Source organism: Dendrobates tinctorius, unplaced genomic scaffold (assembly GCF_039654945.1).
Source record: "Dendrobates tinctorius isolate UK_male_01 unplaced genomic scaffold, ASM3965494v1 ptg000139l, whole genome shotgun sequence".
NCBI classification, from domain to species: domain Eukaryota; kingdom Metazoa; phylum Chordata; class Amphibia; order Anura; family Dendrobatidae; genus Dendrobates; species Dendrobates tinctorius.
Window position 1 is genome coordinate 11,173,306 of NW_027361807.1, and position 27,496 is coordinate 11,200,801.

Below are 27,496 nucleotides of genomic sequence, written 5' to 3' on the forward strand. Positions count from 1 at the left end.
ATGCTCAGTAGTGAGGCAGGGCTGTGGGGTCAGAGGTTTAGTAGAGATGAATCTGTGCTGCACTTTTGGTACATGCTCAGTAGTGAGGCACTGCTGTGGGGTCAGAGGTTTAGGAGAGATGAATCTGTGCTGCACGTTATGTACATGCTCAGTAGTGAGGCAGGGCTGTGGAGTCAGGTTTAGTAGAGATCAATCTGTACTGCACTTTATGTACATGCTCAGTAGTGAGGCAATCCTGTGGAGTCGTAGTGGAGATGAATCTGTGCTGCACTTTATGTACATGCTCAGTAGTGAGGCAATCCTGTGGAGTCGTAGTGGAGATGAATCTGTGCTGCACTTTATGTACATGCTCAGTAGTGAGGCAGTGCTGTGGAGTCGTAGTAGAGATGAATCTGTGCTGCACTTTATGTACATGCTCAGTAGTGAGGCAATCCTGTGGAGTCGTAGTGGAGATGAATCTGTGCTGCACTTTATGTACATGCTCAGTAGTGAGGCAGTGCTGTGGAGTCGTATTAGAGATGAATCTGTGCTGCACTTTATGTACATGCTCAGTAGTGAGGCAATCCTGTGGAGTCGTAGTGGAGATGAATCTGTGCTGCACTTTATGTACATGCTCAGTAGTGAGGCAGTGCTGTGGAGTCGTAGTAGAGATGAATCTGTGCTGCACTTTATGTACATGCTCAGTAGTGAGGCAATCCTGTGGAGTCGTAGTGGAGATGAATCTGTGCTGCACTTTATGTACATGCTCAGTAGTGAGGCAGTGCTGTGGAGTCGTAGTAGAGATGAATCTGTGCTGCACTTTATGTACATGCTCAGTAGTGAGGTTGTGCTGTGGAGTCGTGGTGGAGATGAATCTGTGCTGCACTTTATGTACATGCTCAGTAGTGAGGCAGTGCTGTGGGGTCAGAGGTTTAGTAGAGATGAATCTGTGCTGCACTTTATGTACATGCTCAGTAGTGAGGCAGGGCTGTGGGGTCAGAGGTTTAGTAGTGATGAATCTGTGCTGCACTTTTGGTACATGCTCAGTAGTGAGGCAGTGCTGTGGGGTCAGAGGTATAGTAGAGATTAATCTGTGCTGCACTTTATGTACATGCTCAGTAGTGAGGCAGTGCTGTGGGGTCAGAAGTTTAGTAGAGATGAATCTGTGCTGCATTTTATGTACATGCTCAGTAGTGAGGCACTGCTGTGGGGTCAGAGGTTTAGGAGAGATGAATCTGTGCTGCACGTTATGTACATGCTCAGTAGTGAGGCAGGGCTGTGGAGTCAGGTTTAGTAGAGATCAATCTGTACTGCACTTTATGTACATGCTCAGTAGTGAGGCAATCCTGTGGAGTCGTAGTGGAGATGAATCTGTGCTGCACTTTATGTACATGCTCAGTAGTGAGGCAGTGCTGTGGTGTCAGAGGTTTAGTAGAGATGAATCTGTACTGCACTTTATGTACATGCTCAGTAGTGAGGCAGGGCTGTGGAGTCAGGTTTAGTAGAGATCAATCTGTACTGCACTTCATGTACATGCTCAGTAGTGAGGCAATCCTGTGGAGTCGTAGTGGAGATGAATCTGTGCTGCACTTTGTGTACATTCTCAGCAGTGAGGCAGTGCTGTGGTGTCAGAGGTTTAGTAGAGATGAATCTGTACTGCACTTTATGTACATGCTCAGTAGTGAGGCAGGGCTGTGAGGTCAGAGGTTTAGTAGAGATGAATGTGTGCTACACTTTATGTACATGCTCAATAGTGAGGCAGTGCTGGGGAGTCGTAGATGAGATGAATCTGTGCTGCACTTTATGTACATGCTCAGTAGTGAGGCAGGGCTGTGAGGTCAGAGGTTTAGTAGAGATGAATCTGTGCTTCACTTTATGTACATGCTCAGTAGTGAGGCAGTGCTGTGGGGTCAGAGGTTTAGTAGAGATGAATCTGTGTTGCACTTTATGTACATGCTCAGTAGTGAGGCAGTGCTGTGGGGTCAGAGGTTTAGTAGAGATGAACCTGTGCTGCACTTTATGTACATGCTCAGTAGTGAGGCAGGGCTGTGGGGTCAGAGGTTTAGTAGAGATGAATCTGTGCTACACTTTATGTACATGCTCAGTAGTGAGGCAGAGCTGTGGAGTCAGAGGTTTAGTAGAGATGAATCTGTGCTGCACTTTATGTACATGCTCAGTAGTGAGGCAGTGCTGTGGTGTCAGAGGTTTAATAGAAATGAACCTGTGCTGCACTTTATGTACAAGCTCAGCAGTGAGGCAGTGCTGTGGGGTCAGAGGTTTAGTAGAGATGAATCTGTGCTACACTTTATGTACATGCTCAGTAGTGAGAGGTTGTAACTGTGGAGTCAGAAGTCAGGGAAATTGAGGAGTCAGAGTCGGAGCTAGTGCTTTGGCTTACTGACTCCACAGCCCTGCTGCTTTGTGGACATTTAAAAAGAAAAAAAAAAGCCCTGGCCCTGAATTACAAACTTACGGGCAATGTATCAGCTGGATTTCAACTCCCAAACTATTTATATCTTATTCTAGCTCTTTCAAAGACTGGTCCAGGAATATTTTTACATGGCCAGTCCATTCCTCCATTACTGAGAGATCAATGTTTGAATGGATATGTAAACAAGTCTGAAGATCTGAAGTCTAAGGCTAGTTTCACAGTAACGTTTGGCAGGGCTGCGGATGTAACGTCAAAACAACGCATGCGGATGCGTCAACATACATCCGAATGGCCTGGGTACCCAATGTTAAAGATAGGGTCCACAGGCCGCATGCAGACGTAGGCGGAGCTGAATGAAGAGGTGCAGCAGTGGGCTGGGCTTAACAGAGAACGGAAGAAGGAAGTAGGCTGCCATTCGCAGCGCTACAAAACGCTAGTGTGAAGCCAGCCTTAGGCCTGTTTCACACACCAGTTTTTTTTCGTGAGTTCAAATCTGCTAAAATGGCGGACAACGGATCCGTTCCTGTACTGACCACAACGTTTGGCACCGGACCGTTGTTTTAACGGGTCCGTCGAAGAGAGAGAATTTTTTTCAACCGCCAGAACAGGGTTTAGGGTTAAATTTGCGGCCGAGACAAATCCTCTGGGCATGCGCAATGTAAAATGCGGATCCGGCTGCCCGAAAAAACGTTGCATTGTCCGTCCAGGCATGTCGGCGGACGCCAAAATTTTGGTGGATCCGCAAAAAAAAAAAAAAAAACCAGATCCAACGGATGGCCATCCGTCAAGATCCGCCGGTAATGCAACTCAATGGGGAAAAAAACGGATCCACCAAGCAAAATGGCGGATCCGTTTTTTTTTTTTCCAAACGGTGGATTTTGACTGATGGTAAAATATGGATGTGTGAAACAGGCCTTAGTCACTCCAGCTCTTATTCCCGCCCAGCACTACCTCCTACTGCTTAAATGATGGCTCCTTTGCCTGAAGTCATACAGGCTCTCAGTCAAGCAGGAGGCGGCGGCGGCGATGCTGCACGAGGAATAGAGTTGGAGTCACAGATATACCATTTCAATTGCATATCAATTCAAACACTGATTTCTCAGTAATAGAGGAACGGACCGGCCATGTAAAGGTATTGCTGGACTTGTCTTTGAAAAAGCTACATGAAATAGTTTGGGCTGAGAAATCCTGCTGACAGATTTGATTTAAAGAGCCACAACAAAGGAAGTATTACTTTAGTCACATAATAATAAGAACTTCGATTGACATTAAAAAAAAAACAATGCAGGTAATTTTCAGGCATGCTGGACTCTCAGCTCTTGAGATTAGTATCTTGACTGAGATAATTACCAAGACCTACCCTATTTGTAGGAGCTAAACTGCACTACCTGATAGCGTATAGTCACACATCCATTACATTTAGCAGTATGCTTTTAAAATAGTGATCTGCTACTTTTATATTGATGAGCTATTGTTTAGATAAGGGTACTGCAGATTAGCCCAGACTGAAAAAAATAGGAGCTGAGCAGCAGAACCTGGCTGGACCACTAAACTGTAAACGGAAGTGGGCTGTTACACTCTGCACATGGTTTATGTTCTACGGCCACAGCTGGAGCTGGTAAATTCTGAACAATGGGGAACCCAGGTAATGGACAACCGTCAATCTGATATTGATAACCTATGCAATGGATAGATCATCAATATCAACATAGTAAACCTATGTCATACAATAACTAGCTTCTGGGCACAACTGCATTACCTGGAATACTGACTCCAAACATGAATCAGCTTCAGAACAAAAGAAGGCGAATGCTGACTTTCCAACGCAAGCCTGCAAATCTGTAACATAAAATAACAGAAATCATAAAAAGACATATGCAGATGATGCCTAAAATATGTCAATCCATTCTCAATTACATATTATTAAAACTATATTTACCTGTGGCCAAACCACTGCAAAAAATACAGCATCAATCTCTTCAGCAGTGTAGGGGTAGGTTTCAAAATCAGTAAAAAATTCAACGATACGTTTCATTCCAAGACGCCTCAAATTTTTTAGTGGATTAATAAGTTTAAGTTGTATCTATGAAAAAAAAAACAACATTAGTAAAAGTAGTATTCATTTTTACTTTTCTTTACATCTTCTCCTACCTATCTCTAGTCAAGGAGTGTCAAACATTTAAGGGTTTTTTTCCACAAAAGATTTACAAGGGTTCACGGTATTTGCCAGTGCTATACACTGTGTTCCAAATTATTATGCAAAAAATATTTCCTCATATTTTCTCTAAATTACCTATATGAATTGCAGTCATTGTTATTTTCCAGTCATCTACTATTCTAGTATAATTGCAATGTTTTTGAACAAACTGCCTATGAAAACAGTATATTTTTAAAAATAAACTCAAAATGCATGTTCCAAATTATTATGCACAGCAGAGTTTCCAACCTTTTTATTTTGAACAAAAAAATGGTCAATTGTGAAATTATAAGCATTATCAGCTTATTACAAAATGAAATCAAACAGTTTTCAAGTCAAAACTTTATTCTAGGTGAGGTTACATTTGCACATAGGACCCCTTGTTCGAAAGAAGCTTCTGAACTCTCTCGTCCATTGAATTTGTCAGGTTTTGGATGGTTTGTGCTTCAATTGTTTTGCATGTGGACAGAATACCCTCCCAGAGCTGTTGCTTAGATGTGAATTGCCTCCCGCCATCATAGACACTCCTTTTGATGATGCTCCAGAGGTTTTCAATGGGGTTGAGGTCAGGGGAAGATGGTGGCCACACCATAAGTTTGTCCTCTTTTATGCCCATAGCAGCCAGAGATGCAGATGTGTTATTTGCAGCATGAGACGGTGCAATATCATGCATGAAAATGATCTTGCTGCGGAAAGCATGGTTCTTCCTCTTGAACCATGGCAGGAAGTGCTGTTTTAGAAACTCCACATAGATTATGGAGTTCATCTTTACCCCTTCAGGGATCCTAAAGGGGCCGACAATCTCTCTCCCCATGATTCCAGCCCAAAACATTACTCCACCACCTCCTTGTTGGCGCCTTAGCCGTGTTTTCATAAGGTGTCCATCAACCAGTCATCGTCCACTCCATCCATCTGGACCATCGAGCGTTGCACGGCACTCATCGGTAAACAAAACAGTTTGGAAGTCAGTCTTCATGTATCGTTTGGCCCACTGGAGCCGTTTCCACTTGTGTGCAGTGGATAGAGGTGGTCGACAGGATGGCTTACGCACAGCTGCAAACCTCTGAAGGACCCTGCATGTTGTTGTTCGGGGTACGTTGGAGGCACCAGCAGCTTCAAAAACTTGTCTGCTGCTATGACAAGGCATTTCTGCAGCTGCTCTTTTAACCTGATGCAATTGCCTGTTGGAAAGAGTCCTCAATTTTTCTTTATCAGCATGCATGCACACGTCTGTGGTGGGAATCAGCTACATACTTCTTGATTGTGCGATGATCACGTTGAAGTGTCTTGGCAATGTTGATTGTAGTCATGCCTTGAGCTAAATACTCCACAATTTGTTGCTTCTCAGCAGCCGACACATCCTTTTTCTTTCCCATTTTGGCCAAAAATGTAGGCTGCTTAATAATGTGGAACAGCCTTCTTAAGTAGTCTTGCCTTTATTTGGACACACCTGCCAAACTAATTTGCACAGGTATCTGCAATTGCTTTCAGTGATATTAAGAGCCCTGACACACATCACCATCAATGAGTTTAAATGACAAACAAAAAAATTCTAACCTTATCACTCCTAAACTCTTTTTGCATAATAATTTGGAACACAGTTTACATTGGGGCCTAGTTCTGAATGCTGAAAATATAAAAAGGCATACAGTTGTATACCATGCCTCTGGATACGAGAATGCTTACATCCACTGAAGACAGTGGTCAATTCTCCAAGATGTTTGGAACAACCTCCCTGCACACATCATTCAAACACTAGGTGCAAGGATATGCAAAAAAAATTATGAGGGATTTTGAATAAAGGTTCCTGGAACATTTCCTGGCCTTTTTGGACTTTGTAGGTTACTACATAGAACTAAAGTTATCCAGATCTGAGAAAATGATGACTTAGCCTTAAAAGGATGAGCAAAGAGATTTGCAGGACGTTAGTCCAGCAGTCATATCAGTATTGTGGCCACCTGACCAGAGCCCTACAAACTTCCTTTTACCTGCTGGCACCCTCAGAACCTCTTCTGATTAGTAGGCCAGTGACACGTGCATAAATTTGTACCAGGCTTACTAATCATAAGCAGCGCTGGGGATGTTGGCAAAGTAGGAGATTTGCAGTGGTCTGACCTGATGGAGCAGGACCCTGCAAATCTTTTTTCTAAACTCTAAAGGCCCCATCACACACAGCGATATCGCCAGTGAGATCGCTGATTTTGTGACGCCACAGCGATCTCGCCAGCGACTTCGCTGTGAGTTGACTGGGATCAGCGTCCGCCCCCCCTGCCGGGTATCGCTGATCGTACAGGACCGTTCTGGGCCGTTTTTTTGATCGTTGGTCTCCCGTTGGCCAGCGCGCATCGCTGCGCGTGGCAGCGAGAGACCAGCGACGCTGGTTTCCTATGTAAACATCGGGTATCCAGGAGCCGCGCGGCTCCTAGATACCCGATGTTTACGTTGGTAACCAGCGTGCTCGTTGGTTCTGATAGATGGAGGGGCTGTCTTGTGACAGCTCACCAGCGATCAGCCTAACGATGTTCCAGCGATCCCATCCATGTCGGATCGTTGGTGGGATCGCTGGGACATCGTTATGTGTAACGGGGCCTTTACACTTATGCTTCAAGTGACTAATTCAGCTCAAAAGATAGATTAGGGTTATAAACTTTACAATTAGAACCAATTCACTGATGGATTCTCAGTGCACTCATTCTGTAGCCAGCAATACACAGTGCAACACTAAGGCCAACATCTGCAAGGAGTTTATTTTCTAAAAACATACTGATTGATCATTTAGATTGTGAGCCCCAATGGGGACACTGATGCTTTTGTCTAAAGCGTGGTGGAATTAATGGTGCCATATAAGTGAGTAAAATAAATAAAATGTCTGTTTTTCACATGCCACTTGTACTCGCTCTGCAGCGAGATCAGGGCTGTCATTACATCTCACACAGGAGCATTCAGTTCTGGGCTACACCTGTGAGATGTCAGAGGACCCCACTCTGATCTCATTCCAGAGCGATTATACGTTTCTCTGATCACAGCAAGCATAGAGTGTGATTCCGTACATCTCCGCACAGATATTGTGGGCGGAGGCGCAGTACATCTGTGGTGCTAAGAGGGAAGGAGACCTGACTGAAGGGTGTTTTTTTTTTTTTTTTTGAAACAGATGTCCTATCCTTATCTGAAACCAGTTAGTCATACAAGATTTTTTAATCAGACACTGAGAAACCTGCTTTAAACCCTTAGTGACAGAGCCAATTTCCAGCTTAAATGACCAAGCCAATTTTTACAATTCTGACCACTGTCCCTTTGAGGTAATAACTCTGGAACGCTTTAACGGATCCCGTTGAGACTGTTTTTCCGTGACATTCTACTTCATGATAGTGGTAAAATTTCTTTGATATGACTTGCGTTTATTTATGAAAAATACAGAAATATGACGAAAATTTTTAAAATTTTGAAATTTTCAAACTTTTAATATTTATGCCCTTAAATCAGAGAGATATGGCACACAAAATACTTAAGTAATATTTCCCACATGTTTACTTTACATCAGCATAATTTTGGAAACCAAATTTTTTTTTTTGTTAGGAAGTTATAAGGGTTAAAAGTTGACCAGCGATTTCTCATTTTTACTACAAAATTTACAAAACCATTTTTTTTTAAGGACCACATCACATTTAAAGTCACTCTGAGGGGGTGTACATGACAGAAAATACCCAAAAGTGAAACCATCTAAAAACTACATCCCTCAAGGTGCTCAAAACGGGTCCCGGCCGGCAGATCTCGGCGGGCACACAGCACATGCGCCCGCTATTTTCTTACCTGAAGAAGAGGCCGATTGCCATGGGGGGGAAGCCAGGAGACCCAGGGACACCGGGACCCTGGAGAAAATCAGACTCTGGGGGGGGGGGTGCGCTATATACTTTTTCCTCAGCACCATGAATTCATGACGCTGTGGTTAAAGTAACATTAACTACCGCTGGTCAATAGGGGGTTAAGCTATGTGAGAGGGCACTATTTTACCTTTGAGTGTTGCTGCCTGCTTATGATTAGTCAGAACACCACCAATGAAGACTGATTACACCCACTTGGATTTACCAAAAGTTAACTCATTGGATGCCAAATACTATAACAATCTCACTGCAACAAAAAAGGGAAAAACAAAACAGGATTTTTGGCTACTCACTGTAAAATCTGTTTCTCGGAGACTTCTTTGGGTGACACAGGAAACCATGGGTGTATGCTCTTGCCACTAGGAGGCTCACTATGCAAAAAAAAAAAAAAATTGGCTCCTCCCCAACAGTGTACACCCCACCAACTGTCACCAAGTTAATCGTTTAGATTAGTGTCAATACGAGGTGGACAAGGGTCTTTTATTAGACCAATATCTACCTCGATTTTTGGCATGTTCCAGTAATGATTTTCCATTTTCCTTTTCAGAGGGTTCCCCCTTTCCTTGGAGGGATACAGTGTGAAAAGTCACATTGCAGTCCCACAGTGGAGTGTCCAGCCAGGAGAAGACCTGCGCTGATATCTGGGATCTAATGTGACAGAATCTACCTTTTTCGGATTGTACTTGTGTGTTGGGGTCTTATGTATCTGTGGTTTTACTGTAACTGGCCATTATTTCTACTTTATTTCACAATGTATATCCTCTATGTCACACCCCCACTTCTGCGCTGACCCTCTCTTCTCACTTGAGGCCCCGGCTTCAGTGTGGTCTAGCAGCGGTGTTCTGCTCCACCCTCTCCTTATCGCATGGGCTTTTCTGAACACGCCCCCTCTTGTTCTGTAATGCAGGTAGCTCTGCACTCTCTCATTGAGCTCACCTCTTCCCCCTGCAGTCGCCATTTTCCAGCTCAGCAGCACAGGAGTCCCTCCTGCCAACAATCAGCTTAGAAAGCCTCTCCAGCCAGCGATTCTGAACCTTCAGCTATGCAGAACCTCAGCTTTACTGTGCAGAAAGCTCTACTTTGCAGATGCACGCTACTCAGCAGTCCCTTTTTTCCTCTGTCCTCTAACTTCTGGCATTTGTTACTGAACTCCATCGTGCCTATTCCAGACACATCCACCAACAATGTCCTTCCCCTTATAGAAAGAACATCACTCAAGGACCACAATGACAGACTCTGAAGCTGCAGGTTCTTCCTTATGTCCTGCCTTTGCCACCACATGAGTGTCAACAAATAGAAATAGAGGAATGCCCACTAACTTTTTAGACACAATTGGCAGTAACATGTGCAAGTAAACCGCCATATCAATACAAATTCCACTCCATACATATAACTGAACAGTAGAACAAACGGAGCAAAGGATTCAATAGAGTAAAAACTTACAAGTTTATTAGTAACGGTACAATCTAGATATCACAAAAATGCATAATAGCACTTGGACCCACTTGGGTTCTATATTTGGGAGATTTTTGGGGCATAGCTTGCTTTTACTTGTTATACAGCCAGTCACATTGTGTGACTTGTGTTATGGCTGACTGTATTGGTATATGATATGATGCACGGGATCTCTTTCCCTTTGTCTATTTGTCTGTCCTGTGTTCTGCTATTATGCATTTTTATGATATCTATATTGTACTGTTACTAATGAACTTGTAATTTTTTATTCTATTGAATCCTTTACTCCGTTTGTTCTCCTACGGTTCGATGGGTGTCAACAAAGTCTATTTCTGCATGGGCTAAGCAACTCTGTCAGGGCATCCTTGTGGGAGCAGCACCTGAAGTGTTAGCCGACTTGGCGAACCAGAAGACCTCACAAACGGGAAAATATGTAGTGGCCACCTCTTTGGTCGCTTCCACCTGTGCAGCTCAAGCATCCGATAACATTGTGGCCATCCAAAGAACCATATGGCTAAAAAGCATGGCAGGTGAATTTGTCCTCCAAAAAGTCTCTGACCAGTCTGCCCTTTCAGAAATGAGGACTGTTCGGATCCAAGCTGGACCAGATCACAACGAAGGCCACCAGTGGAAAGAGTTCTCTCCTCCCTCAGGCTAAATCTTGACGCCCTCCCCTCAAGTGCAAATTTCGACCCTTTCAGCTGTTTCTCTTCTATGAGGATCTTCTTTCAAGCAGACTCCTTCCTGGTGCCCCCGCAATTCACAAGGCAGATCCTCTAAGAGCAAACCTAGCAGATTCGCCTCCACATGACATTTCTCTCCCAACAAGGAAGTCCTTCAGGGTGGGCAGTCATCTTCTGTTTCCAGGGACACTTGGCTCGCCTCCGTCAAGGATGCCTGGGTCAGAGAGGTAATATCATCAGGATACAAGATAGAGTTCACTTCCAGGCCCAGAGACTGTTTTTACGAATCCCGATACCCAAGGAACTCCTCCCTGTTTCTTCTTGATCGTGCAAACAGGCGTCATTGTTCCTGTACCGCCTCAGGATCGTTTTACAGGTTTCTATTCAAACATGTTTGCAGTTGTAAAGAACAGGACGGTTCGACCCATCCCGGATCTCAAGCTACTGGACAAATGGGTCCGTCTTCGTCATTTCAGAATGGAATTCCTTTGTTCAGTCATAGCCTCCATGGAATCTCAGGAGTTCCTATATTGTGGATGTCCAAGACTTCTCTCCATGTCCCGATTTGTTCAAGTCATCAGAGATTCCTCCATCTCGCGGTATGGCAGGACCACTTGCAATTAGTTGCCCTACCCTTCGGCCTGGCAACCGCGACCAGGGTCTTTACAAAAATTATGGTAGCGCTGACGTCTACACTCGGGACCAGGGGCAGCTAGTCTTACTTTACCTCAACAATATCCTCGTCGAGGTCCAATAATTCTCTCTAGCTCAAGAAAGTCTATCACTTTCGACACTGTCAGATGTTGGTTGCATAATCAATAGGCCAAAATCTTGTCTTGTCCCTACCCAGCTCCTAATTTTCCTGGGCAAGTTGTTCAACACCCTTCAGGTGAGGATCTTTCTCCCAGAGATAAAGAGAGCGGCTCTCCAGCTGGGTGTTTGATCTCCTGAGGCCACTCTGTCTCCATCCCTTTGCTCGGACATGGCAGTTTTTGGCAGGATGGTGGCAACTGTGTAGGAGATTCCCTTCCAGGCCCCTTCAACAGATTATCCTTTCATCCCCTAACAAAGTGTCCCTATACTGGTGGCTGTCTTCCTCCCTCATTCGCCAGGGTCAGTCAATTATATCCATCCACTGGCACGTGATCACAACAGATGCCAGTTTCCTAGGCTTGGGAATGGTCTTCCACAACATCACGGTCCAGGGTTGGTGGTCACTAGAGGAGCCTTCACTGTCAATCAGCATTTTCGAAATCAGAGCCATTGTTCTGACCCTTCTCCACTGGTAGAACCTTCTCAGGGGCCTAATAGTTCAAGTCTAGACAGACAATGCGATGGCACTGGCATATATGTCAACAAACAGGGAAAAACCTGTAGTCCTTTGGCCATGACCGAAATCTCAAAGATTCTTCTCTGGGCAGAAAAAAAGGTTCAGGCAATATTGGCAGTGCACCACCCCGACAAAGAATTGGGCCTCGTGTCGATAGAATGGTCGCTAAATCAGGATGTCTTCCAGCAGACTTGTCTCCAGTGGGGCATTCCGTACGTGGATCTCATAGCATCCCGGATAAAAAGAAAGGTCCCTCAGTTCATCTCCAGATCTCCAGGATGTTTTCGCTCTGGCGATACCCTGGTCTTGGTTCACGCTTCCTTATCTGTTCTCGCCGCTTCCCTTTCTTCCCAGGCTCTTGAAAAAGATCAAAGCAGAAGTGTTGCTAATAGCACCGGATTGGGCCAGGAGGGCTAGGTATGCAGAGGTCATCAATATACTCGCAGACTCTCCTTGGTGACTCCTGGACCAGATCTCCTTTCTCGGGATTCGATCTGCCACCAAAATTCCCAGTCGCTTAATTTGACTGCATGGCTGTTGAAACGGCAGTTCTAAGAGCCTACAGTATCTCGGGCAGTGTGATTCAGACGCTGATCCAAGCTCGGAAGCCTTCATCATCTCAAGTTTTCATCGGACTTGGAAAGCCTTTTTCCGTTGGTGTGAGTCTAACCAGACTGCGCCTATTGCATTCTCTCTTCCTTCCATTCTGGCCATCCTTCAAGCAGGATTAGATGCAGAACTTGCACTCGGCTCGCTGAAGGGCCAAGTCTCGGCGTTGTGGAATTTTCTATTCTAAAAGAGCTTAGCGTCTCACTCAGGTCAGAACCCTTCTTCAGGAGTTGGCTTATGCCTTAACCTAGTCATGGAAGGTGGTTTTTCTTGTGGCCATGACTTTCATCAGGAGGGTGTCAGAAGCTGGCAGTGCTTTATCGCTCTCCCTTCCTTGTTCTACATCAGGATAAGGTAGTTTTGCAGCCAGTTCCTGCTGTCTTTCCCAAGGTAGTTTCTGCCTGTCATCTCAATGAGGACATCGTCCTTCCTTTCTTTTGTCCTTCTCTACTGCATCCCCTAGAGCGCTCTCTGAACCAATTAGACCTGGTCAGGGTGATTAATGTTTATCTTTATCTTTCCAGATCCGCTCGCTGGATCCGCTTGGCTATCTTGGAGGCATACCGGGTTAAGAATAGAATGGCCCACTCTACCCGAGCGGTGGGTGCCATTCATCGGGCATCCGTCTTACAGTTTTGCAAAGCGGTGACATGGTCTTCTGTTTACACATTTGCCAAGTTTTACAGAGTTCATGCCTATACCTCGGCTGATGCCAGCCCTGGTAGGAGACTCTTGCAAGCATCTTTGGCTAGTTCCCTGACCTGGAGTTTGTATTGATTTCCCTCCCTAAGGACTGCTTTGGGACTTCCCATGGTTTCTTGTGTCCCCCAAAGAAGTGATAATGAAAACAGGATTTTTGATAACTTACAGTAAAATCTGTTTCGCGGAGCCTTCATAGGGGGGACATATCAACCTCCCATGTATGACAAACTGTATTGTTTCTTTCTATTGTTAGTGTTTTGGGTTTTGTGGTATATTTCTTTTTATGTTGCCCTTCCTACTGCTTTCTCACTAACTGATTAACTTGGTGCCAGTCGGTGGAGTGTACACTGCTGAGGAATAGTTAATTTTTTTATGCATAGTGTCAGCCTCCTAGTGGCAGCACTATAACACCCATGGTTTCCTGTGTCCCCCAATGAAGCGATAGAGGAATAAAGTTTTATTCTACTCTGCAGCCACTACTGCATCATTTGTCCAGTTCAACATGACAAAATTAGTTAAAGGTCCTCATTAACTCGGAACAATTGCATATGATTTTAGACTTTATATCATCTATTCCCATATGGAGCAACCTCCTCTCTCTGGGTTTTGAGAATCGCCAACAAAATTTAATTATAGAAATTAGTGGGGTAGTGGTGCGTATTGTACTGTATTCAAAACTTACACAACTCCAAAGGGGAGTGGTGGCTCTTTTTTTATTTTCTTGTATTCTTTTGCTATAATGTTGAAATCCTATCTGAATAAATTAAAAATTAACTAAACATCAACTTTATAATTGATAATCTTAATGGATTTGGTACATTGTCTTCTATATACAGTATATATAATATACTGCATAGTGACTTAAAGATGCATGATAAGTTCTCAGTTCGATCTTACTTTGTGGCTGAAATATAAAAAAAATTATTTAACAAAACATCAGTTCACGGGTTCCTACTCAGAATTCGTAAATGCAATGACAAAGTTTAAAAACTTCCAGTATCTGGACTCTCGGGGTCAGAGACCTGCCCTAAACAAGTGGAAATGTAACTAAATCATATTTAACCTGATCTAGCTTTCGAAAGTTTCATAATCATTACCCAGATTGTAGCCTGTGGTATTTAACTTATTGAACTTTTAACACCTTGCTGTCTAATGAAGCGATAAATGTACTCCGCAAATGGCTGCCTGGCATACGAGGCACATATCTACAAGTTACTGAATCTGAAAACCTGCTATAAAAACAAAGTTAGACAATTCTGAGTATGAGCATTACATGTTGTTCAATGTAAGCTTGTTTATAATAAGGTTTAGAAAAATTTGGTGAACAAGCAACATATAGTTTAAGTGAAGCGATTACTTGTGGAAAAAAAAAAAAAGAGAAAAGGTCAAATTGAATTCTAGATAAACATTTGTAATCATTTCTAAGAAGCTTTCTTCCCTTATGTGACAAAGTCCATTAATAGTAATTTTCAGAAACTTCAGAATAGAAACATTTTGCATATAAATCTCATCTTTAAATACTGCTGACACCCCGTAACCGTAGCCTTTTTGTCTGTATAGCATTGCCAGATAGACAACTATAGGACTTTCCTTATTATAAACATGTAAACAAGTATTAAAAATCGGTAAATAAAAAAAATGGATGTCCTACTAGTAAAACGTTTCTGGTGGTGTAAATTAGCACAATGTCAATAAAATGCTCAGTGGAGCTTTATGGGGAGTCTGTAGACAGGTTACCAGCCAGCTCCAGTTGGGGTTCCTCTGCAGCATTCACATTATGACTACAACACCGTGCTGCAAAAGGGTACGCACGCACGGCAGCTATGAGTGTTAAAATGAGAAAACAAATCCAGGAAATCACCTTGTCTGATTTGGCAAGATTTTTCAAATTATGGTGGAAAATAAGTATTTGGTCATTAACAAAAGTTAATCTCAATATTTTGTTATATATCCTTTTTTGGCCATGACAAAGGTCATATGTTTTCTCTAAGTCTTCACAAGGTTGGCACACAATGTTGGTGGCATGTTGGCCCATTCCTCCATGCAGATCTCCTCTAGAGCAGTGATGTTTTGGGCCTGTCGCTGGGCAACACAGATTTTCAAATCCCTCCAAAGGTTTTCTATGGGGTTGAGATCTGGAGACTGGCTAGGCCACTCCAGGACCTTCATATGCTTCTTATGAAGCCACTCCTTCATTGCCCTGGTGGTGTGCTTGGGATCATCATCATTGCTGAAAGACCCATCCACGTTTCATCTTCAATGCCCTTGCTGATGGAAGGAGGTTTGCACTCAAAATCTCACGATACATGGCCCCATTCATTCTTTCATGTACATGGATCAGTCGTCCTGGTCCATTTGCAGAGAAACAGCCTCAAAGCATGATGTTGCCACCCTCATGCTTCACAGTAGGTATGGTGTTCTTTGGATGCAACTCAGCATTCTGTCTCCTCCAAACATGACAAGTTTTGTTTTTTTCAAACAGTTCTACTTTGTTTTCATCAGTCCATATGACATTCTCCCAATACTCTTCTAGATAATCCAAATGCTCTCTAGAAAACTTCAGATGGGCCCGGTCGTGTACTGGCTTAAACAGGGGGACAGGTCTGGCACTACAGGATCTGAGTCCCTGGCAGCGTAGTGTTACTGATGGCAGTCTTTGTTACGGTGGTCCGGGCTCTATGCAGGTCATTCACTAGATTCCCCCGTGTAGTTCTGGATTTTCTGATCACCGTTCTTGTGATCATTTTGACCCCATGAGGTGAGATCTTGTGTGGAGTCCCAGATTGAGGGAGATTATCAGTGGTCTTGTATGTCTTCCATTTTCTTATTATTGCTTCCACAGTTGATTTCATCACACCAAGCTGCTTGCCTATTGCAGATTCAGTCTTCCTAGCCTGATGCAGGGTTACAGTTTTGTTTCCAGTGTCCTTCGACAGGTCTTTGATCTTCACCATAGTGGAATTTGAAGTGTTATTGTTTGAGGTTGTGGACAGGTGTCTTTTATACTAATAAGTTCAAACAGGTGCCATTACTACAGGTAATGAGTGGAGGACAGAGGAGCCTCTTAAAAGAATAAGTTGCAGGTCTGTGAGATCCAGAAATCTGGCATGTTTTTAGGTGACCAAATACTTATTTTCCCACCTTAATTTGAAAAATAAATCTTCCCATATCAGACATGGTGATTTTCTGGATTTGTTTTCTCATTTTGACTCTCATAGTTGTGGTCTACCTATGATGTAAATTATAGGCCTTTGTCATCCTTTTAAGTAGGAGAACTTGCACAATTGGTGGCTGACTAAATACATACAGTGGGGAAAAATGTATATATATATATATATATATCTATCTATCTATCTCAATGTGAAGCAAAAAAAGAAGAAATATGCAGCACTCACCAATGTAGCTGAAAAACTGTGAGTCTTTATTTCACATAATTTCCATCAAATGTGTGGACATGCAGGACGTGAAGGAATGCTAGGGGAGGGAGGTGCCGGACAACGGCCATTTCGCGATTACTCTCTTCTACGGGTCATAGAAGAGAGTAATCGCGAAACGGCCGTTGTCCGGCACCTCCCTCCCCTAGCATTCCTCCACGTCCTGCATGTCCACACATTTGATGGAAATTATGTGAAATAAAGACTCACAGTTTTTCAGCTACATTGGTGAGTGCTGCATATTTCTTCTTTTTTTGCTTCACATTGAAATATTCATGTTTTTTCATGCAAGCACCTCCATTTTTTGACTGAATCATATGCCGCAATAATTCAGATAAATCGCTCCATCTGGTAATGTGGTGATTTGTGTGCCCTAGTATGCCGTTCATCTGTTTGCTCTGAAAATATATATATATATATATATATATATATATATATATATATATATATATATATATATATATATATATATATATATTTTTTGCAATCAAGTGGGTGCACAGGCCTCCCAGCAACTAATCCATATACCTGCCAAATATACAGGATTGAAAAATGGGAAGCAGCATTCCAGCTTTAGCAAAAATATAAGAGTGGACTTTATTAGGGCCCACAAGTCTTTTGAAGCCCAAACGTTGCACCATGCTATGTGGGCCTAATAAAGTCCACTCAAATTTTTGTTAAATCTGGTTCGCTTCTCCTTTGCTGAGATATTGGCAAAGTATTTGGCACCTAATGAGTTTTTTGTCATTAAGTCCAAGTGTGCGTTATCAAATTTCAAATTTTTCCACTGAGGGTGTGTGCTTTTTCCTTCTGTAAGACTCTGCCCAATCAAAAGGCAGAAGCACAGAGCAGAAAAACAAGCCCCATAGCAACTGAATGTTTCTGAGCATGCGAAATGTAATGAAAGATGTTCCTGATCTCCTAGTCTCACTTTGTGCATAATTAGAAAGTGGAACACCATCACCTTCCAGATAAGGACACTAATCAATGTGAGGAGAGGGAAGCTGTGTCACATTAGAAAACCCCAGCTCTTCCCTTCTCATAGCAATGTCAGCTCTTCTGTATTGACGCCTTACCCATCCTTCCACACTTCCTTTCTGGAGAGAAGAGCTCAAAGTTCTCAGTAACACAACTTATGTCTGTTGTGCTCATTGCAATTTGCAATGAGATCTTGGTGCAGAGATCTCCATCTGAACATGCCCCCGGCAACCATTTTCCCAAAGTCCACTGCATAGGAAAACATGGAACTGCGGGGCTCTGACCTTTCACAAAATGTCGGGAGAGCCCCTGCAGCACCACCGGACACCCGCAGCGGGGCGCCACACATCTGAACACCCCCTCATCCTAGCCTGCGGCAATGCTCCACTCTTGCCTCCTCCAGCAGCGACCCTGGGACTCCGCTTCACCGCAGCCACTACCCCGGTAAGCAGTAAGACGCATGGATTATAAGAAGTACCATCATTTTATTAAAACATTTTTTTTTTAAAAAAACAGGCTTTTTAGTTGCTTACCGTAAAATCTGTTTCTCAGAGCCTTCATTGGGGGACACAGGAACCATGGGTGTATGCTGCTGCCACTAGGAGGCTGACACTATACAAATAAGAAAGTTAGCTCCTCCTCCACAGTATACACCCCACCGACTGGCGCTCAATTACTCAGTTAGTGAGAAAACAGTAGGAGAAGCAATAGAATATAAAGTAAACCAACAATTCAACTAGAACAAAATACAGAAGTTGAAAATATGGGAGGGTACTGTGTCCCCCAATGAAGGCTCCGAGAAACAGATTTTACGGTAAGCAACTAAAAATCCTGTTTTCTCTATCGCTTCATTGGGGGACAGAGGAACCATGGGACGTCCCAAAGCAGTCCCTGGGGTGGGAAACAAACTTCCATCAGGTCAGCGGACTCACCACCGCCGTCTGCAAGAGCCTTCTTCCTAGGCTGGCATCCGCCGAAGCGTAGGTGTGGACCTTGTAAAATTTTAAAGGTGTGAACAGAGGACCAGGTTGCAGCTTTACAAAGCTGCATCGCAGAAGCCCTGTGGTGCACCGCCCAGGATGCGCCCACTGCCCGAGTGGAGTGAGCCTTAATCTCAGAAGGGGGCACTCTGTTCTTTATCCGGTAAGCCTCTAAGATAGCCAATCTGATCCAGCGCGCAATAGTCGCCTTGGAGGCCTACAGGCCTTTTCGAGCCCCATCTGGGATGACGAAAAGAGAGTCTGTCTTCCGGAACGCATCGGTTCTAGCCAAGTAGACCTTCGTCACCCTGACCAGGTCCAGTCTGTTCAAGGAGCGTTCCCGGGGATGAACTGGAGCCGGGCAGACAGAAGGTAGAACAATGTCTTCATTCAAGTGAAAAGCAGATACCACTTTGGGAACAAAGGACAGCGGAGGACGTAGAACAACTTTATCTTGGTGAATCACTAAAAAAGGAGGTTGACAAGAAAGAGCTGCCAACTCCGAGACACGTCGGATGGAAGTAATGGCCACTAGTCTTTTTTCTGGCAGATTTTTGGACATTTTGGTCTTGATGACATAACAGCTGGAGAGAGAAAGTGGAAACAGTTTGTAAGTGCATTTTATTAACTTAGAGATATTGCCAACAATTGCCATAATTAGTTGTCACTTTTAAATTAGTATGCAAATGAAAAGCAACACAGTTGCAATAAATATTCCCTCCTAAGTAAGAAATCTGGAGGGCAGTATCAGAAAAATCAAGCTCTAATTACTTAAAGTACTAGTAAAGTGCTTTGTTTTTTTTAATGTCTCCATTTATTAGCCATCAGATACGGTATATTCAGTATATGAATTACTGATTGCTGTCTTGTGCCGTTTCCAGCGCGGCTCTATACCTCTCCAGGGTCATGTGATTACAGCTCACAACAACATATTCTGGCACAGGAAGTCACTTTTTAAGGCTCACCAAAACAAACATATTAATTGGACGAGTGACATCTGATGTTTTATCGGATAGCACTCGGATCAATGTTATTCAGTGGAGCAGTGTAGACCAGTTTGTTTCACAAATAGAATCGGTCAGTGAAAAATATCACATCATGCAGCAATTTCACTTTGAATTTGGATGCCACTCACCAGTTAAGTCTACGGGTGTGTTGAAAACACTGGCCTGCAGTCCGATTTCCAGACTCACAGATTGGAGAAGATGGAGAAATTTTTCTCTCCATCTTCTCACAGTGTGCGTCGATTCTCTCATCTGACAGAATCGGATCCCATTATGCTCCCACTCTGATCAGAGTGTCATTAGCATATGCGGCCTGACTCTCTCGGATGAGAAAACCTACGCCCGTCTGACCACAGTCTCAACACTAAGAGAGGAACCGATAGCCCGAAATGCGAGCAGGCAAGAAAGAGCTGCAGCCATATGGATGCAGGAGAGGACCGGAGCAGAGTTAGAAACGGAAGAAGAGGGTGACCAGTAACAAACATAACTGATAGCTAACTGCGGGAAAATAAATAAAAAAAAATAAAGAGTTAGAATGGGACTTAGGAATAATACACAATACATTTGGAATATATTGTTCATATACAGTGCCTTGAAAAAGTATTCTTACCCCGTAAACATTTGTTTTCAAATTACATCCACAATCTTAAAGATATTTCGCTATGGCCTTAGAAGCCCAAGTAGAAGCGAAGGCCGGGCTTAGAACAGAAGACGCCGCTTCGAAGGCTGACTAGGACTCTGTCATTAGTGTCTGCTAGAGATGCTCCCCCAGAAATCGGAAGGACCATGCTGTTAGTCTTGAAACCGGAGGGTCCACGGTCGGTGAAGCTGACCAGTCTGCAATGAGTTCCGGCGAGAAAGGATATAACACCCCAAGGCGCTTTCCTCTTTGAAAACGCCTGGTCGGATTTTCTCTATCTCTGGAAAGAATATTCTGGAACTCCGAATGATGAGCGAAGACCTTGGAAGGTGGTTTCGACCGTCTGAAAGAAACCTCCTGGTCCGCGGGTTCCGCAGGAGAATCTTTGATATTGAAGGACTGGTTAATCGCTGCAATGAGGCTCTGAATTATATATCCCTCAGATCAGCGATTTGGTCCGACTCCAGCTCCAAAACATCCTCGGAGGGTCCATCCGAGAAAGTCTCGCCTGGCTCAGGGGAGGAAGAGCTTGATAAAGGAGGCTGTTTGGACAGACTATGGGGCGATGCGGAACGGGAAGAGGAACCGGACCGATGCTCCCGTCTGGCTCTTTTGCGGCTAATATCAACAGGCTCGACCGGAGCATTCTGTGACCTGCTGGGTCCTGCAGAAGTCTGTAGTGGCAACTTATTCAGTACGGACACCAATATCTGGGACACCTTGGTGAGATCAGACACAGATTGAGACAGAGAGGAAGCCCACCCTGGGATAGGGGCCTCAACCTCACTCGGGACAACCGGGGGCTCCTGGGCGGTGGGTTCAGTGGGCTTGCTGCAGTCCTGACAGAGGGGAGAGGACTGACCTGATGGAAACTTGCGCTTGCAAGAAGAACATGCAAAATGACTTACTAACACAGAGGAAGAAGCAGAGTGAATTGGTTTAGAATTAGACATTATGAGCTAACCCACTAACAGTGCCAGACGGTTAGGGGACGGAGAGCTGAGGAGGGCGTCAGTCTGCAGCGCAGAGCTACTCACGGAACCTGTGTACACAGCACGCTGAAGCGGAGACGAGCAGCTCACAGGTGGAGGAAAAACTGAGGTAAAAAAACGTGCTCCTGAATGCTGTGGGCGGGAATCAGCTCACCAGAGAGGGGGGCGGAGCTAACCGCTCTGTTAGGAGCATAAGAAAATTGCTCTCCCTCCTATACTGGGAGTGGGCGGGCTCCTGCGACACCTCTAACGCTCAGAGAAGCGGTGGGCGGCGCCAGACGGCGGGACTGTTCCTCAGAAGAAAAAGCCCGCCTGAAAATGGGGGCGTGGCCTCGCCTCAGAACTAGGCCCGAACTGAAGCCGGGGCCTGGATTTGAAACGGCGGCCGCCGGAGAGCACGGGGCGGCGCGGAGGTCTAAAGAGAACCGCAGTTTTGCGGCGCTGGCGCTGAGAATGCTAATACAGGTAATGCCGCTTAAGGAAGCTTGCCCGTTCCCCACCACCCAGGGGGATTACTATCATAGGAAGGAGAGAGGGGTTCAGCCTGCTGATACTTACCTCCTGCAGTCCTGACTTACCCCATTTCCAGTTGGAGACCGTGTCTCCATCCACCGACAGGCTCTGGTAGGCGAGTGGGTGAGAGACAGAAAGCGAACACGCATACGTGTTCCTGGCCGGTAGACATATGAGGATACGGGGTGGCAGTACACGCCGTACTCATAGTCTCTTTGTGGGAGACAGATGTGACTATCCATTCTGTATCCCTCCAGAACCTGTAAAGAAATGACGAACACTGAGGTAGATAAGGGTCTAATGAAAGACCCGTGTCCACCTCCTACTGACTCTAAGCTAAACTGAGTAATTGAGCGCCAGTCGGTGGGGTGTATACTGCGGAGGAGCTAACTTTCTTATTTGCATAGTGTCAGCCTCCAAGTGGCAGCAGCATACACCCATGGTTCCTGTGTCCCCCAATGAAGCTATCCTCAAAATTTGGCGTGCGTCTTATAATCCGTAAAATACGGTATACAACAAATTATTTTGACCATATCCCAGCTTGGTTATAAAAACATAGGTATTATTAATGCAGAATGTTTTAACACAAACTTACCTTTTCCTTCTGTTCTAGAATATGAGACACAGTGGCTGTCATGCAAAGTAAAATCTGGAGTATCTTGGGTAAGTAAGGGCTGATCAGGTGACCTAAATTTTTAAGAACAACCTCCAAACTATTGTACAAACTGTGCTGTCGCCCAAGAGGAAGAACCTTAGAGAGGTCCATCAGTTCTACAGACTGCTGCACCAAAGCAAGACAGTTTCCTGCAAAAAAAAAAAAAAATGAATAGGACGTCAGCAAAGACAATAGAAAAAGAGAAAATGGCATTCCAGCCTGGCGTAAAGCAATGTCACGACAGATAGTTATGTATGTATGTATGTATGTATGTATGTATATATATATATATATATATATATATATATATATATATATATATATATAACAACTGTTCTACAAAACGAGAACTCATCTCTGGCAGGTTGTTTGTGATGGCTTCACTTTGTATTACAGAAATGGCCTTTGAGTGATTTTATATTCTTTTCCACTTCAAAACTTGTAGTATGGAAAAGATACTAAGCACATTAAAACCCAGTGTATTCTATATTTGACTTCCTTACATATGACCTACTAGAGACAGCCACTAGAAAAGGGAGCTCTGAAAACACGGACTAAAAGGCCGAGCTGAATGCCACCAAGTCTACATCTGAATGGCCAGAAAGTAATTTTACATAATGTCTGGCTTCCTCTGAAAATAACAGGCGGCTGCCGGCTATACAATGGGTGCACGATAAAAGGTCAAGGAAAAATGTACATGCAAGGAATCGTATCATACCATCCTTCAGATGTTTTACTGGCTCATACAGAAGATCTAGGAACATCCGGATCTCTTCAGACTGGGAACCAGCTAAGAAACGGAGAACAATTGACATTCGTGTGCTAGAAGCAGACTTGCCCTGTGTTTTCCTGCCGGTTTTGCTTCTCATGCGCCCATATAATATTCTATAAAGGGGAGAAAGATAAATTGAAAACTAGTGAGAGTGTAAGTGTGTGAGTATTTTTCATTTTGTTCAAATGTCTGAATTTTTTTTCACCATTTAAAATAACGAATAACTACCGTATTTTTCGCTTTATAAGACGCTCCGGATTATAAGACGCACCCCAAATTTTGAGGAGAAAAATAGGAAAAAACGTTTTTTAATAAAATGGTGGTGCTTCTTATAATCCAGGTGTCTTATTGGTTACCGGTCTGTCCCGGGTTGCTGTTGCCCACTGTGTCCCCGGGGTGCTATCGCCCACTGTGTCCCCGGGGTGCTGTCGCCCGCTCTGTCCCCGGGGTGCTGTTGCCCACTCTGTACCTGGTGCTGCTACCACCGCGCTGGGTCCCTCGGGTGCTGCTGCTGCCGCCGCGCTGTGTCCCCCGGTACCTGCCGCCGCCACCGGGCTCTGCCCCGTGCTGCATGGGGGGCTCTGTCGTTCCATCCATGCCTGCGCTGTGGCTTGCTTCCTGGAAAATGGCCGCCGCGCAAGCGCAGATGGAGATCTCGGCACTGAAATCTCGGGAGATGAGATTCAGCGCTGAAATCTCATCTCCCGAAATTTCAGTGCCGAGATCTCCATCTGCGCTTGCGCGGTGGCCATTTTCCAGGAAGCAAGCCACTGCGCAGGCATGGATGGAACGGCAGAGCCCCCCACGCAGCACGGGACAGAGCCCGGTGGCGGCGGCAGGCACCGGGGGACACAGCGCGGCGACGGCGGCAGCAGCAGCACCCGAGGGACCCAGCGCGGCGGCGGCAGCACCCGGAGGACCCAGCACGGTGACGGCAAGTAACGGACACCCGCAGCGGCAGCCCAAAAAACGTATGCTTGCATTGTAAGACGCACCCCTATTTTCCCCCCAAATTTGGGGGGAAAAAGTGCGTCTTACAAAGCGAAAAATACGGTATACGTTTGCTAGCTGCGTACTCGTACAGACCTGGGGAATCGTATCATCAGATCAGTTTTACCATAAATTGAACAATTTTGCCGTACTTGGAATTTTTTCCCAGTTTTCCAGTACACTATGTGCCATTCAAAAATAAAAGTCATCCCACAGGAAAAAAAAAAGCCCTCATACGGTTACATGGTTGTAAAAATAAAAGTTATGACTCTTGGAAGAAGAGGGGGAGAAAACGAAAAACCACCAGGGGGTGAAGAGGTTATTAATATGGAAAACGGAATTAAAAACAATAACTTTAAAAAAAAATATACATTTAACAAATACCTAAATTAAATAACAGGTAATTTTTTTGATGCCACATTCATTAAAACATTTGTTTCTGAATGATATTGTCAATCTGTACTTAGGACGTACCTCATGAGCACGGGCATTAGGTCTGCCCTATGCATAGGCTTGACTACAGAGCTTTCCTCTGAAATGCTGAAATGGACAATTTCTCCTTTAAAGTTGTTATCTTCAAGCAACCTTTGCAAGTTTTCCCTGTAATATGTAAATTTATTAATCATTTCATTGTTTAAAAATATATATTCAGAATGTGACAGCACAACACAACTGCTTTTTTTTTTTTTTTTACTACTTTTGAAACTGTATCATAAAAGGTCAGGGGTGAGAAGTATAGGCCAGTATAAGATAAATCTCTCTGGATATGGGATTGGTTGGTTATGGATTAATTATATGGTTGGGAGAGAGATTTACAGAAAGGACGATACAATAATACAGTAGGGCTATGTTCACATATCGAATAACCATCAGTTAGAATGGATCCAGTAGCAATCAGTGACCAAAAAAAGTTGTGCAGACAACATTTTTGTCCAGCCTAAAAAAAAAAAAAAAAAAAATACTGTATATACTTGTGTATAAGCCGACCCCCCTAATTTTGCCACAAGAAACTGGGAAAACTTTGACTCCTGTATAAGCCTAGGGTGGAAATTGCAGCAGCTACTGGTAAATTTAAAAAATAAAAACAGATACCAATAAAAGTAAAATTAATTGAAACATCAGTAGGTTAAATGTTTTTGAATATCCATATTGAATCAGGAGCCCCATATAATGCTCCATACAGTTCACGATGGACCCATAAGATGCTCCATACAAAATACACCCCATATAAAGCTCCGTAAAGGTAAATAACAGCCCCATAAGATGCTCCATAGAATAATATGCCCCATAAGATGCTCCATAGAATAATATGCCCCATATGCTGCTCCATAAAGGTTATGGCCCCATAAGATACACCACAGAATATGCCCCCATAAGATGCTCCACAGAATAGGCCCCCATAAAATGCTCCACAGAATATGCCCCAATAAAATGCTCCACAGAATATGCCCCCATAAGATGCTCCACAGAATATGCCCCCATAAGATGCTCCACAGAATATGCCCCCATAAGATGCTCCACAGAATATGCCCCCATAAGATGCTCCACAGAATATGCCCCATAAGATGCTCCACAGAATATGCCCCCATAAGATGCTCCACAGAATATGCCCCCATAAGATGCTCCACAGAATATGCCCCCATAAGATGCTCCACAGAATATGCCCCCATAAGATGCTCCACAGAATATGCCCCCATAAGATGCTCCACAGAATATGCCCCATAAGATGCTCCACAGAATATGCCCCCATAAGATGCTCCACAGAATATGCCCCCATAAGATGCTCCACAGAATATGCCCCCATAAGATGCTCCACAGAATATGCCCCATAAGATGCTCCACAGAATATGCCCCCATAAGATGCTCCACAGAATATGCCCCCATAAGATGCTCCACAGAATATGCCCCCATAAGATGCTCCACAGAATATGCCCCCATAAGATGCTCCACAGATTATGCCCCCATAAGATGCTCCATAGAATAATTCCCATATGCCGCTGCTGCAAATAAAAAAAAAAAAAAAATATAATAATAATAATAATAATAATAATAATAATAATAATAATAATAATAATAACAAAAAAAACAACAACAACAACCTCGCCTCTCCGTCGCTGGGGGCCGGGTGCCGGTATCGATGCTGGCTGAGGACACGACACCTGAGATATTCACCTGCCCCCGTTCCCATGCTGCTCGCCGCTGCCTGCCACGTCATCTCAGTGACGTTCAGGCAGCAGAGGGCGCGGCGCGCACTAACCACGTCACCACGCTCTCTGACCTGAACATCACTGGCAAAGGACGCGGCGAGCAGTGTGGGAATGGGGACAGGTGAATATAGCATATACTTACCCCTCCCTGGCGCGGTCTCTGGCGCCTGCCTTCAGCGGTCATGTGATATTGCTCATTAAAGACATGAATATGCGCATATATGTCTTTAATGAGCGGAACCACGTGACCGCTGAAGGAAGGATCCTGAGGCCAGGAGAAGCAGAGGGGGGGGCTGCAGAGACCGCGCCAGGGAGGGGTAAGTATGATCTCTGACACCCCCGCCGACCCCGGTATATGACTCGCGTATAAGCCGAGAGGGGGACTTTCAGCCCAAAGAAATGGGCTGAAAATCTCGGCTTATACACAAGTCTATACGGTATATATATATATATATATATATATTTTTTTTTTTTTTTTTTTTTAACACTGAAGTGCAAGGAAAACACATCCGTTAAATCACAACCACTTTGCTTTCATTTGAAAAAGATCAAAATGGATGGCTATTTAACAGATTTAAAAGCCCCACAAAACACCTTTCACTTCATTTTTGTACAAATTGACAGAAAATGCACCAAAATATTTTTTTCCTATTGTAGGTGTCTAGTATATAGCTATCTGCTGCCCTATTTTTTAAGATTTCAAGTTTCCGAAAATTGATAAAAAAAATGTTTGACAATAGTTACTTGTAGGGTAGAATGTGAGGGTGTTTGTAGCTCAGCACACAATCTAAGGCAGATTTTTGGACATTTTGGTCTTGATGACATAACAGCTGGAGAGAGAGAGAAAGTGGAAACAGTTTGTAAGTGCATTTTATTAACTTAGAGATATTGCCAACAATTGCCATAATTAATTGTCACTTTTAAATTAGTATGCAAATGAAAAGCAACACAGTTGCAATAAATATTCCCTCCTAAGTAAGAAATCTGGAGGGCAGTATCAGAAAAATCAAGCTCTAATTACTTAAAGTACTAGTAAAGTGCTTTTTTTTTTTTAATTTCTCCAT

General features: G+C 44.0%; 1 protein-coding gene across 1 annotated transcript in view; it reads right to left on the reverse strand.

The window, feature by feature from the left end:
* UTP20 (UTP20 small subunit processome component) overlaps positions 1-27,496 on the reverse strand; it is a 187,324-nt gene that overhangs the window by 84,267 nt on the left and 75,561 nt on the right. Inside the window, exons 24-29 of the mRNA XM_073545021.1 lie at positions 27,177-27,262; positions 24,700-24,825; positions 23,182-23,348; positions 22,404-22,612; positions 4,350-4,493; positions 4,170-4,249 (exon numbers count right to left, since the gene is read on the reverse strand). Coding sequence (XP_073401122.1) covers positions 4,170-4,249; positions 4,350-4,493; positions 22,404-22,612; positions 23,182-23,348; positions 24,700-24,825; positions 27,177-27,262 — 812 coding nt within the window. The remainder of the gene's footprint in view (positions 1-4,169; positions 4,250-4,349; positions 4,494-22,403; positions 22,613-23,181; positions 23,349-24,699; positions 24,826-27,176; positions 27,263-27,496) is intronic.